General features: G+C 37.4%; 1 protein-coding gene across 2 annotated transcripts in view; it reads left to right on the forward strand.

Annotated features, from left to right (window-relative positions):
* LOC136842606 (small integral membrane protein 15-like) overlaps positions 1-12,722 on the forward strand; it is a 125,834-nt gene extending 113,112 nt beyond the window's left edge. For both annotated transcript variants that reach the window (XM_067110192.1, XM_067110191.1), the window contains exon 4: positions 791-12,722. In XM_067110192.1, the coding sequence (XP_066966293.1) occupies positions 791-856 (66 nt within the window). In that variant the 3' untranslated portion in view covers positions 857-12,722. The remainder of the gene's footprint in view (positions 1-790) is intronic.
* Positions 12,723-14,961: the final 2,239 nt, after the last annotated feature.

Below are 14,961 nucleotides of genomic sequence, written 5' to 3' on the forward strand. Positions count from 1 at the left end.
TGATTAACGGTACTAATTTTCAAACATATTAAGTATAATAATATTAAATATGATAATAGTATAATAATGATATTATATTGTACAATACTGTACCTGTAAGTCAGTACTACTGTAATACATACAGGTAATAAGTACTACGGTAGTACTGACTTACAGGTATGGTATTGTACAATACAGTATTGTTATTATATTATTATCATATTTAATATTAGTATACTTAATAATATTTGAAAATTAGTACTACTATTCATTATTTGATCATAAAAAATGTTTACGTACAGTACTGTAGTACTGTACAGTATTTAGTCACAAAAATAATATGAAAATACAGAATATTGCTCTATGCAAAATTCTGCGAATGGGGGAATTTTCCGCAAATAACTTGAAGATAGGTTCCACCGAAAAATCTGCAAATAGGCGAAACCAGAATAGGTGGGGGTCCACTGTAACCAGAAAACTTGACGAGACTAGATGTTTAATATTAATGTCATTTTACTTAAAATCAAACACATTTCTTATAGTGTTTTAGTTTTAGTTGGGAATGATTCTAATTGTAAGTTATCATAACAAGAATGTAGTAATGGAGATCTAGACATTGATATATACACCATATGTATCTGTTTTTGAGGGTTTAACTTTATAAGCATTATTGTCTGATTTCAAGTGTAAACAAAAGTGAATTTAATTATTTATATTCTTTGTTTATTTGCAACATTATTTACATAGTCTATTTCTACTTTTGTTTCAGGATTATATTTGACTATTTTAACCTTTGATATCATTTCTGCAGGAAAAGAATCGCAAGGATAAGAAGAAAGCAAACATAAATAAAGTGAAACGGGGAAAGGCTAACTGATAGCACTTTACCAGAATATTTCATTTTCGTTCTTCAAGCCCCAATCTTTCACATGAGACTTTCGTCAGACAAGATGCAGGTTGGGCTGATGATAAATATACTGGAGTTATGTGTGGGAAGACTATTTTTCTATTAATGATTTCTAGTGTTATTACCAAATGTTGTTTTGTAGCAGTCCTTTCTCTGGGATGTGATTTTATAAGATACTATTCATGCATTTTATAGGTACATGAAATTAGGAGAATTATGCAGTAGTCATGGTACAGAAGTTCTGTTGCGATGTTAGGTATGTCTAAAAACTTGTGTATAGTATTATTTAAACAATTCATTGATTTTAAGAAGCAAAGATCAATATTGTTTTTATCAGAATTGTCCATCTTCATTCCTTTTCCTCACCTACTCATCTCTAACTGTCATTATATTGTACCTGTAAATAATAAAGCTCGTATTTCTAAATGCACGTGATATTTAGGGAATGTTCATATGTCATTCCATCATCAGTAGTGTTTAAGTAAATTCCCTAAATTCATAGTTACCATGATTGCAAAAACTAAATGTTTTGCAGTATACAGTACAGTGATTAAATGTATAAGGTTAGTTTTCTAAACCAATCCTTTATAGTAACACCATTTTATTGATTCACTCTGTTTAAGTTTTGTAGAATGGGAGATATAATTCTCCTTGACATCTATAACATATTAAATTAGTTTAAAAGCTCTTAACAGCACAGGTAAACTTTGAGGACATTGCCTTAAAATGCCACATGGGATTGATTCTGTGTTAAGATTCTGGTTAACACTAGTAGTAAAGATTAGTATGAAGAATATGCATTGTACATATATTTGAGCACAAAATTTCCTGAATGTTATCTTTCATTAGCATTTTATTAAGTTTAAAAACATTTCTGTAGAATACCTTCTGTGTATACTGATTTGCTAAATAATTATTTTTGGGCTTAGCTTTGCATTAAAGCATGTTGCCCATCATCTTTGAACATATATGTCACAATTTTTGGTAGCGTAGTCGCTCTTTTCGTCCTAAAGGAGTTACCCTCCATGGTCTACCAGAGCTCCATGGGTGACCAAACTAATGTCAAAGAATTCTCTTATAGCTGGTCTTGCGGCTGGAAATTGTGTCTTAGTGATAAACTCTGTAACACTTGATGGAGTATATAATGGACTCAGAGATAAGGGGGCACTTTCCCAAATCTTTACGGGGAGGCTGTATACCCAGGTTCTTCCATCCTCAAAACCTGCTTAGAATAGGAATTGATTAATACACATACGCAGTCTGCCCCAGTGTCAACAACAGACCTATCGTGGAGACCAAGAATCATTACAGTAAACCCCCCCGTATTCGCGTTCTCACAATTCGTGGACTCACTGATTTGCGGATTTCTCTATGGAACATATACATATTATATTTGCGGAAAATTCACCCATTCGCAGTATTTTCCACTGAGTAATATTCACAAATTACTGTATTTTCATATAATTTTCATGACTAAATGCACTTTTTTGTGGTAAAACTATTAAAATACTCAGCTACCCAGGTAGTGCTCTAGTTACGATAATTTGACTTTGTGATGGGGTAAGCAATTAATACCTCTACGACAATATTTATAAAATATTTTTAAATTTCACGCAGGTACAGGCAGCAGCGTACAATCAGGCAGAGAGAGAGAGACCAAATTACAATAGACCAACTTCTTTTCCTCCATCTCTTTATCCCATCTTCTAGCTAAAGAAGTAAAAGAGAATGATAAAAGTATTGGTAGTAATGTTATACTCGTGCATAAATTCATACAGCCATAAACAACTGAACAAGAAACTATTGTTTTCCTTATAACTGAATCGGATAACAACAGCTGTTTTGCTTGTATGTCAGCCATCGTACGGAAGTAAACAGTTACTGTAGTTTTGTTACAAATGGCGTTAAGTAGATTAGGATTAATATATTTTTACATTATACCCTTATTCACAATAGATAAAAGATCAGCAAGGAAATATACTGCTAAATTTAAGCTGCAAGTTGTAGCTGAAGCTGAGAAAACAATGTTCAAGCTGCTAATGACTATAAATTATCATGCATCGGCAACATGGATGAAACTCGACTATAAATAAAATTGGAGAGAGTATTTTAATCAAAACTACAGGGTATGAAAGTACACATTACTGCTTTTTTCACGCTGATAAAAGATAATACACAGCTCGTATTATGATGAAATCAAGTGAAAAAAAGCGAACAGAATCTTGATTTCCGTTTTACACAACAAACATGCCCCCAAACATTTTCTTTTTACACAACAAACATGCCCCCAAACAGCCAACGTTGTCTGTTAACGAAAAAAATAGCTAAATTAATTCTACAAGATGTATTTAAGTTATATTTCGACTTAAACACTTCGTATAACGAAATATAATCATGCCCCATATAAATAACGTATCTAGAGATTCATTTATGCTAACTAGAAGCAAGAAAAGCACTCTGAACTGAATTAAATACAGCGAAATAAACTTACCGCATAATCAATTTCCAAACCAAAACATTGATCGTTATGATCGCAATTTATAATACAAAATCAATGTAAGAATACAGTACATACAATATTGTTGGATACAGTGAAGTAAAGCATAACATTTTAAAAGATCCATGGAAAAGATGTATATTCTTTATGTTGATATTTGTATAATACGATATTAACATGTGAATGTAGAGTACAATATAATGTAGGCTAAGCTACCATAGGCTATATGTAGACGATATACCATAGTGTAGGCTAAGCTAATTCTTGTTTGTTATTCAATTTCTCTTTTTATTGAATTACCATAAGTCAATCTGCATGAACCTCCAGAATTAGCTGATATTAATAATTACTATACTGCATATGTATAGAGTATACTTTATAGTGTAGGCTAGGCTACCATATTTGTATACATTGTACTGAATGCCCTAGTGTAGGCTAGGCTATATTCGAGATATGTTTTTTCCTATAAATGATGGTTTTTTTTTGGAACTTAACCCCACCGTAAGTAGGATAATACCTGTATAAGCATTTTTAGTGTTTTCTTGTGTGCTTGAACTATCAAAAGAGGCAGTTCTAAGTGTTTTTAGAAGTATTCACAGATTTTAGCTATTCATGGGGGGGGGGGTTGCAGTACGCTTTCCCCGCGAATACGGGGGTTTTACTGTACTCTTCTTGGTCAACACAGTGAACTTTTATTATTACCAGCACTGCAAAATAATTTGAAATTTTTCTCCAATTTTATTAGCGAGGATCATGGAAACAAAAAATAATGAGATAAGTTCATAATATTAGTTCCCGTTAAAGTTTTTGTTTTAAACTTTTGAAACTAATAATTAATTTGTGTGTGAAAAGCCAGAACCCAGCGTTTCTTGCCATCAATGGCCGGTGCTTGCTCATCGTTGATTGCTAGTTCACTAAGCGCAAGTTGTTTTAATTGTTTTAAAGAATTTGTCATTCTAACTAAATGTTTTAACTAAAAGAAATGTTCTACAGCTTATCATTAATATAGAAAATGTCTTCAGTAATCTAGGCAGTAGTGAGAATAATTTAGACTATATTAATGGTGGATGTTGTCTGTAGTCTATAACCTACGATTACTTATCCTTAAGTGGCCTAGCATATAATGTAGGATCACGTATCCTTAAGTAGGGGAATATCCTACTACTAGCCTAAAACAGCAGTGGCTGAGTATCAGGTAAAAGGGTAGTCTTGGCCATATAAAACAGAAAACCAGATTATAAGAGGGTGATTTTCTGTATAGTTTATATCCTTAAGTTTTAAATAAGCCTAGAATAGGCAGTGGCCTAGAATAGGCTAAGCAAGAACCCTCTAAGATATCCTCTATTCTTAGCTTAATGTAGATTATACTAGAAGCATGAACCTAAGCCATATAAAACAGTAGCTTGGGTTAGTTAAACATAGCGGTTAGTCTGAATGCCATGACAATTAGAATTAAAATTTCAAATAGCCATTGCAAAAGGGCTAATAGTGTATAAGTAATACAGCCATTTACAGTTATGAAAACTAACCTTAACCTTAGAGGGTTTAAGTTAACATACATATTTAATTAAATGTATTACAACTACACACTTGTAATCAAGTTAACCTGTAATATGGAAGCTTTTATATCACTACAGGGCCACCATTATGCAGGATCCTCAGCTCAAGTGTTCCATAGCCAGTTGCTCAGTTCGCTTTTTTTTGTTAGTGGTTATGGCCTATACCACCTACCATGAGCATAGTCCTTGTAAAAAACAAGGAAAATTTGCTTGGTCGCCAGATATGTGCAAAACTTGTAGTATGCTCCTGGCAGCAAGTTTAAGGACAAAACAGCTCCTTTTAAGCAGTCTCAATGGTCATAGGGTTCAGTACAGGTGAGGAAGAGGGAAATTATATCTTTCTGGCAGAACTCTGGCAGCAGGTACAGTACTTAACCCTTTCTTAGAACAAGATCTGTGTTTGGGCTAAACCCAGTAACATCAGTCCCCAGCACCTCCCAGGTTAACCCTGCAGTAGAATTAGAGGAATCTTGACATGGGGTGACATTCTTACTAAGGAACGTGAAGTGGACATTGCCACCGAAATGGCCCTGCTGAACCCAGAAGGATCAGGGACACAAATTTCAGCTGGCCATGGAAGAAACCTCCCAGAAGGTATTCTATTCCCCATCCAGCTACTGATGCTGAAGAGGATCTTTCCCCCAAAAGTGGATACTAGGATCCACCTAACTGTGAATGAAATGATTACATTTTCAGAGGGGTATAGTAACTTACCCAAGACTTCTGCCCCCTTGCGCAAGCTCCTCCAAAAAGGGATACATAGTTTGCGACATTTGATCAATTCCATAAGGAAATTTTGAGTAAATTCAAAGATGTCTTTGCCACAGAACGGCCCTATGTAAGGAACATGATGCATGACTTCGAAAAGGAAATTAAGTCAGTCATGTACTCACCAAAGTGTAAAGTACTACAGTACATCCTGTGACCAAAAAGTGAGAGTATATACAAATGCTTCCCAAACAAGGTCTGATGTTAGAATTCTGACTGGAAACAACAAAATGGTCAGTTTGGAATACAAAACTTCAAATCAAAAGATAATTGGGGCGCCAATACTCCCCTGATGATACTGATGATCCTTGGCGAGATGTCTCAATGTGCATTTTCTCTCCCGATGGTAAGAATCTAATTAATGAGAGAAAAACTATGATTGAAGTTGTACACATAGAATTTAGAGACAGGGCGGCATCCCCTAATACAGAATGGCGCCTGGTACCACCTTTATCAGACAGGGAGAAACACTAACAGAAGTGGTTCTCTTACCTGTGCTTATAGCATTAAAAGTTATAGAAGACACCCTTTACCAGGTCAACAAAAAATGGATATCTACTTCCATTTTGAATAAGACCCAAGTTGCTCACCAAGTAGACCCAGTCTTCTGTCCCTTCACTTTCAAAATTATTAATCATGTGAAGGCAGATTTTCAGAATTTTGTAGTGACTAAAGAACGAGAGACAATGGCAGAATTAAAACCATTTGCCATGGTCATCCCTGTTTCAGGAAATCCCACCAAGGAATGGGCAGTGCTATAACTCAGAGGGGACAGCCTCGGCAGGATTTCATGCTAGGATCCACTTCATTAGTATTATAACCTCTACCACCTTGCTGGCAGTTGCCACCAAAAGGCTTCCAGAAGATTCCAGAACAATTTTGCTTTAGTGGCCAAAAGTTTTATGAGAACCCTTTGGGAAGCACTCATGACTTTCCAGAGTGGTGCATGAAAGTGTTAATGGAAACATTGGAGGGCTCCAACAAGTCACTTCCCAATGTAATTTCATTATTACATTCTAACCCCTTCTGTAAGGACCTGTTTGAGGAGTCTGTTGTGGCTAAACTTAACGAGCAAGCCCACCAACAGAACTGTACAGAGTATACTCTTGTGGGAAAAGGGGGATTCAGGAAACAAAAAACCTGAAACTTCCCTTTACGCAACCCAAAAAGGCTCGCTATGATCAAAAATTCTATAAGCCTTCAGTCACCCCAAAAAAATTTTCCTCAAAGACAGGTAGGTGGCCAGAAGGGACGACTCCATACAAAGGGACAACAATGGCAGTAGCAAGGAAATCGTTTTCACAAAGTCCAAAGACCCTCTTGTAGAGGAAAAGGAAAAGCAACACCTCGGATGCCTATCAAGGGCAAAGGCAGAGGAAGAGGCAGATACCAATAGGAATTCTGTGGTCATGGACAATGGAAGTCTTCCCCTTGGGAACACAGCATTATTTTCAGCGGGCTGGGGTGGAAATGGTCTCGTCTCCCCCCCCCCCTTGAAAGGGGTTCCTCCAAAAACCAGACCCCTCTTTAGAAGATTATGTGCAGAAGGCCCTGTAAAAGGAAACCATAGAGAAACGTGTGTATTCAGTATTTGCCACCAAGCACATCTCTTCAGTGTCCCCAAAAAGGATTCCTCTGGACGGTGAGTGAGCTTTGAGCAATCAACATTAAACAAGCACATTGTTTGCCAAAAGTTTCGGATAACTACCTTTGCCCAAGTATGTTCAATCATTCCAAAAGGGACTTAGATAATTTCTACAGATCTGAAAGATGCATACTGGCACGTCCCTATCACCGTTCCCTTCCACCCCTTCCTACGATTCCAGACGGGAAGATACATACAGATTCAAAATCATGCCTTGTGGGCTAAATGTTGCCTCAAGAATTTTTATTACGAAATTAGTGACGGTAGTTGTTTGAAAACTGAAACGAGGGAATACAACTAATAGCCTACCTAGACGACTAGTTGATCTGGGGGCCTACAAGAAAAGAGTGCTTGAGAAAACCTAAGAGCAGTGGTCAACAGGCTACAGTCAAAAGGTTTTAAATAAATTGGAAAAAATCCCGCGTCACACCAGCAGACACTTTCAATGGCTGGGAATGTGTTATGATACTTTTCATGGCCTGTTTTCTCTCCCCATCATACTTAAAACAGAATAAGGCAAGTCTTCAAAAGGTTCCTTGCTCAGCCCAGAGTTTCCAGACGGCAATTAGAACACATGATGGGCCTGCTGCAGTTCACATCAGTAAGAGATCCAATACTCAGATTGCAACTAAAAATGTGAAAAAATTCTGGCTATCGCATGCAAGAAAAAAGATGCGAGACCAACCTCATAAAAGATTAAAAAAGCTGGGGAGATACTTAGGCCTTGGACTCAGAAGGAATCTCTGGCGAAACAGGTCACCCTGAATCCTCCATCTACGTGACAATACACACAGATGCCTCGTTTACAGGCTGGGAGGACATTGTGAGGATCGTCAGGAGGCAGGGAGGTGGTCAGCTACTCTGAGGAATTGCCATATCGGTTTCCTGGAGCTGAGGCTGCTGTTTTTTTTTTTTTATATATAAAGAAACTCAGACTTCCAGAAGAGAGAGACATTTTGTTGGGTCTAGACAACATGATTGCAGTGTCCTGCATTAAGAGGTCAGGATCACGTTCACCTCCTCTCAGTATGATTATGCAAGCCATCCTTCGGATGGCACAGGCAAGGAAGTGGTACTTGTCTGCAGTTCACCTCACAGGGTCTCTCAGCGTAATAACAGACTCTTTACCAAGAAAAAGCCACAGTCTCAACAGAGTGGATGTTGGACAACCACTCATTTCAAACAATAGCCAACATCCCTCCACAACTAGAATTGGATCTGTATATGTGTCTCCGAACTTGGACAGTCAGGCAACAGCAAGAGATGCCTTCCTACAAGACTGGGACAAATGGAGGACGATATATCTTTTTCCTCCATTGTCCCAGATTTCGAAAGTTTTGAGTAAACTTCTAACCTTCAAAGGAACAGCTTACTTAACAGCTCCAAAGTGGCCAAACAGGCATTGGTTCCTATTACTTTACCAATGGGCAAAGAGATCAATTCCACTACCATCCGCCGTTCTATCCCAAACAGTAGGAGGGAGAGTCGTCTGCGCATCCTCCTTTCTGAGCCAAGACGTTCATGTATGGATTTTTTCAAATATCTACCATGAAAATTACTCACCCCACATTGCTAGGTACCTAGTGCAAAAATTACAGACATCATCCAGCTGGCAGTACCAGTCTGTAAGGAAGATATGGTTAGATTATATCCATACTAAGAGCCCAGTTAAGATTTCTATGGAAACCTTTTCAGTTTTCTTATATACCTTTTTGAAGACAAACACCTTGCGGTTACAACAGTCATGGCATACAAGGCAGGATTAACGGCACCCTTGTTTTATAGATTTGGGATTGACTTTATTATAGAAGTTGTCATTCCCTTCTGCGGTCTTTTGCTCTACAAAGGCCCGCTCCTGAAAGGCTTCCAATTACTTGGTCTGTGAACAAGTGCTTAGACTTCTATCAACCCCTCAATTCAGAAGACCCAATACAACCACAATCACATGCTACAAAAGGCGATCTTCTTGATTGCATTAGCATCAGGAGCTCATATTAGTGAACTGGGCTCTTTTAGACGGGTACGATACATCACACAAACAACTGATCATCAATTATTATTTTCCCTTGGCCCTAGTTTTCATTGGAGGGGTGGGTAGAGCTCTCAACTAGCATGCTGTTGGCCCAGCGTTCGACTCTCCGACCAGCCAATGAAGAATTAGTGGAATTTGTTTCTGGTGATAGAAATTAATTTTTCATCATAATGTGGTTCGGATTCCACAATAAGCTGTAGGTCCTGTTGCTAGGTAACCAGTTGGTTCTTACCCACGTAAAATAAATCTAATCCTTCGGGCCAGCCCTAGGAGAGCTGTTAATCAGCTCTGTGGTCTGGTTAAACTAAGATATACTCTCTTTTCCCCTGGCCCATCATTCCTGGCCAAGAATGAGAATCCTTAAGAAGAAAACTCAGTTTAGCAGTTCCAGCACTAAAGGTTTACCTAGAAGTCACAGCAAACATCCCAGAGGGTCCAATTCTCCTACACCCCAGCACAAACTAACCACTCTCCCTACAAGGGCTAGCACTCTGCAGGGCCTGCGTTCGAATCTCCGGCTGGCCAATGAAGAATTAGAGAATTTCTTTCTGGTGATAGAAATTCATTTCTCGGTATAATGTGGTTCGGATTTCACAATAAGCTGTAGGTCCCGTTGCTAGGTAACCAATTGGTTCTTAGCCACGTAAAATAAGTCTAATCCTTCGGGCCAGCTCTAGGAGAGCTGTTAATCAGCTAAGTGGTCTGGTTAAACTAAGATATACTTACTTCTCCCAACAAGGACTGAGAATGATTGTAGTGTCTCTTATTAAAAAGGCAAATCCACACTCCTTTCCTAGGTCACATGATTAGGAAAGTAAGTATATCAATGGCCTTCTTCAGAAATGTCTTTTTCGAAGAAGTCTCTGAATGCACAGGGTGGTCATCAGAGACAGTAATTTCAAAACACATTATTGCCATAAGCTTGAAAAAATTTGACTACACTGTGTATCAGTAGGTGGTATGGTTAGTCCCAACCCGTAGGTGCTACAGCAGAAAACCAGGGGTCTTATTGATGGTAAGTATGCTAACTATTGCTGGGAGGAGGGGGACAGTACTGCAACCAAACCCAACTTGCTTAAGTAAGCCACTGTAGAACTACATCCTACAACATAATTTCATGTATTGTATCTTGTTCTTTGGTACCAAAACCTGAAGAGCATATGGAGTAAAGAATGGGGCTTGAAATTTTATGGCTTGACCTCGGACCAGAAATGTTTTCCTTTTTGGGGTGTTGGGATTAAAAGTTGAGAGCTTAAGCTTTTTTCATCACCTGTCAGTTTCTTTGTAAAGCTCCTTCAGGACAAAACAAGTGACTACATTATCAAAAAACAGGTTTTGACATAGGAAAAACCTAATTTTGGTAGTCTGTTGAGTCCTCAAAACCCTTCCACTTCCCTGACGAAAAGGCTTGGGATTTGGGCAAGGGATCATCATGTACAGACCAACAGAAAGTAATGCTTCTTGGTCTCCGCGATGGGTCTGTTGTTGACACTGCGGCAGACTGCACATGTGCAGTAATCACTTCCTCTTCTAAGCAGGTTTTGACTATGGAAGAACCTGGGTATACGGCCTCTCTGGAAAGATTTGGGAAAGTGCCCCCTTATCTTTGAGTCCATTATATATATCAAGTGTTACGGTGTTTATCACTACGACACAATACCCAGCTGCAAGACCAGCTATAAGAGAATTCTTTGACATTAGTTTGGTCACCCATGGTGCTCTGGTAGACCATGGAGGGTAACTCCTTGAGGACTCAACAGTCTTTCCTATGTCAAAACTTGTTTTATGGGTGCTGGTGCTGATTGTGAATACTTAACAAGTACAAGTGATCATTCCCTAGCTAAAAGTACATTTTTTTAACACTGCAAACATAATGGTTATTAATGAAAACAATACTTGTACTCTGGTTATGGATAAGTTTTTACTGTTCCCACTAAGATTTTGAGTAAATAATTGGATAAAATTACTTGGGAATACTTGCACATTACAGAAATGCTTAAAAGAAGACAGCCTAGATAATACTCCAGGAAAAGTAAATGTATTGCTGTCATATATTGCTGGTTTTATAGTGATAACAGAAAATCAGTTTCTGCCATCTTTCCAGTGTGATGCATTTATTGCTGGACTGCGAGCTTATCTAATCTTCCATTACATTAATTTCTTAAGCTACTTTTTAATAATTGGCAAAATTTAGAAAATGCCTTCAGAGTTAAATTTTCCTACAATAGATAGTCATAAATATATATGCACAGTATATAGAATTATGCTGAGTACTTTGATATTCATGAACAGGAAACTGGAATGTATGGGGATTTCCATATTATTGTACTGGTATGTAAATAATGATTAGAAAATTTATTTCCAAATTTAGCATTGAACTAAATGTTAGGATGAATGAACTTAAGTCAATAATGAATAACCACCACACCAAGACCCTCTTGATAATAGTTACTTGTAACTTGTGTGTGACATTATTAATGTGCTGAATTTTAAACCATTGAAGCTCTTAAGCAATAATTATTAGACCAAAGAGTCTGGTAAAACTAATATTGTGACCAATTAGGTTACAGCATAAACTTAAAAAATACATGTACTGTGTTCTGTGTGGTACTACAACTAGAATGTTAAAGGAGACTGCATGATAGCAGTAATAACTGAAGTTAAAGCACGTAGCACTGATAGAGCATACGAGGGTAAATTTGAAAACAGAAATTGAAGACCAGTTGAGGGTTTTGCTATTTTAGCATCAGGCATAAAAATAAGCAACACAAGTCTATGTTCCAACTGTTACATTTTGAACTTCAGACTATGATGGCAAGAGCATGAAATTTGTCTGTTGTTGTCCAACAAACAAATTTCAAGTCCTATATGAGGTTGTTATTTGTCTGCGTTGTGACTGATAATATGACACAGCAACTTTTTATTTTTTAGTACTGTAAGTAAATTTTGTCATTCTTCAATATTTGATTTGAAAGAATAGAAAATTTATAATATACTGTTTTTGGTGCATCTTAAAGCTGTTTATAGTGAATTGTAAAAATGTTTCTATGCATGCTATCTGAAAGATTCAAATACAGGTATAATGAAATTCACTGCTACTCTTACTTCAGTTAGGTTGTTTTAAATTACTAGAGTTGCTGTAACACATTATTCATTCAAGACTTATGTTCTGTGATAAAATTTAGTGTTGCAATATTTTATTTTAAAGTATGTGTAGTGCTAGATGGTTACTGATGTGTATGACCAGAATGGTAATTAAAAAATTTTCTTTTGCTAATAAAAGTTCTTGACATTTTGAATATAGAAGTACCAAAGAATAAAATTTTAAAGTGTAATCATTTCTAATTTTTCTGTTACATACACACCGCAGTTGTTTCCCTCTCAGTGAGCAAGTGCCTTGTTGAGTCACATGGTTTTAACATAAAATGTTGATATTTCGGTGATAGATGAGAGGGCTCTTGAACAGGGGGAGTCTTTCCCCTTCTAGTTTGGATCTAAATGCTTCTGTACACTTTCTCTCTCTTTTTCATTACTAACTCAGTCTTTTCATATTTGATCTGCTTTCCCCCATCTTTCTGTCAGACCACTCCAACTTCTTCACTATCTTGATTATCTGGATGGGATGTCATTGCTGGGATTAGAACTCACTAAGTCAGTAGGTGCTTTGGTGGTCATGTCAGCCACCTGATACCATTTGGACCTGGGAGTTATTAGTGTTAGTTATATTTATATCAAAAGGGCAGGACTATCTTCTAGGGCTGACTCATTGATTCCAGAGGGTAGGCTGGTTTCTGGATATAGGACTTGTCATTTTGTCTGATATTCCTACCAAGGCAATTAGAGTGAGGATGATTATATTCATTCAATGTTATCTGTCCCATCAAGCAGGTTTAGCTTACATTTTAGTCACCCTAATCATGATGGTGCTATCCCATCAGGGTAGGGTCTTTACACTAGCAATAAATAACATCAGTAGTCAACTACCATTTCGAATAAGAACAATATTTACATGGACGATTTTACTATTTACTGTATACTACAAAGTGTCAAACATATCATCAGTATGTTTTAGTAAAAATAGACACAAGGGTCTCATCAGTAGGCTTACAGTGCTCTATAGAAAGGACCATAGCAGTTATGTTCAATGAAAATGCAAAGTGAAAAAAGTGAAGAGACTGAGAGAACATAAAACATCATCACATACCCAACAAGTCAAACAGTAAAATTCTTAGGCTTAATCTTTGACTTAACTAGATTTGAGAGTCCACATAGCCTAATAAAAGTCAAATGCATTAAGTTTGATGAAGAAATTGCTCACACAAATCAGGGGGGCTAACAAACCAGCCTTGATATTGCTGTACAAAGCACCTCTGATGTCTAAGCTTGACTGGGTATGCCAGATGTACTTTCATCCTCAGATACAATTTTGAAAAGTCTTGCTCCAGTTCATAGTGAAGGACTCAGAATATGTGCTGGAGCTTTAAATCCCCAAATTATTTTGAATATTGAATGGATGAATCACATTTAATTCCTCATCATGACATAGTAATAATACTTTTTGCAGTAAAAATACAAGCAAATGGTTCACTAACTAAAAACCTTTTTGATCAAAGAAATATGGCTATAAATAATCATTTGCCACATTTCCCTGTTAGAGCCAATTATTCAGGCCTTTAAATTTACGGCCCACCTCAGCCACCCCTCATTCTTATAGCTGGGCCAAAAGGCAAAGTGGAAGCAGACTGATGAGTGGGCGGGGCTTTATCTGAAAGTTAAACTGCCATTCCAGCTCGCATCCACAAGCTGAATCCTATGAAAAGACCAAAGGTTTGTGTGTTAGGAAAATTACAAATTACTTTAAAAATTTGCTATATTTCATTACGGATTTTTTATCAGATCACTACCTAAAAGTTCACATTGGATCCTCATTTTCCTCAACTTATAAACAAGAAGAAGGTGTATCTCAAAGTAGCGTGCTAATTGTTACCTTATTTGCAATAACAGTCAACAGTCTGATGGATCTCCTGCCAACTGGGATCCAAGGATTATCATTTGTAGGTGACTTTGCTATCTACTGCAGCGGCTCAACTGCTGCAAAAGCCTGCAGGAAGGTTCTGGCTGCAATAAACCCAGCTTCAAAGTGGCAGATGTTAAGGGATTTAAGTTTTCACCTGATAAAACAAAAGACATCAGATTTACAAGAACTAGGAAAGGAGAGGAGATACCAACCCTCTTCTTAAAAGATAATATTTTGCCATAAGAAGATGAAGTTAAATTGAAGGTGATTTGTTCCTACACAATATTCAAACCTTTCAGTCTTTACACAGTATAGGAATTACCTAAAGCAAAGCTGGAAACTGGTCATTAAACTTTTAACAAGGTGGTATGGTAGTTAACTACCGAATGACCGGGTGGGAGTCCTGCCCACCTGGTCAGCAGTGCGTCACTTCACCTTCGGCCGTGCTACGATGAAGTTTTGCTGCTCCGTTGTCCTCTTCCCTGCTGCCGTTGTTTTCACTGTGTTTACTACAGTGAACATCGCTTCCTTTCCCGGTGGGATTGTGCCTTTTTGTG

Source organism: Macrobrachium rosenbergii, chromosome 10, assembly GCF_040412425.1.
Source record: "Macrobrachium rosenbergii isolate ZJJX-2024 chromosome 10, ASM4041242v1, whole genome shotgun sequence".
NCBI lineage: Eukaryota > Metazoa > Arthropoda > Malacostraca > Decapoda > Palaemonidae > Macrobrachium > Macrobrachium rosenbergii.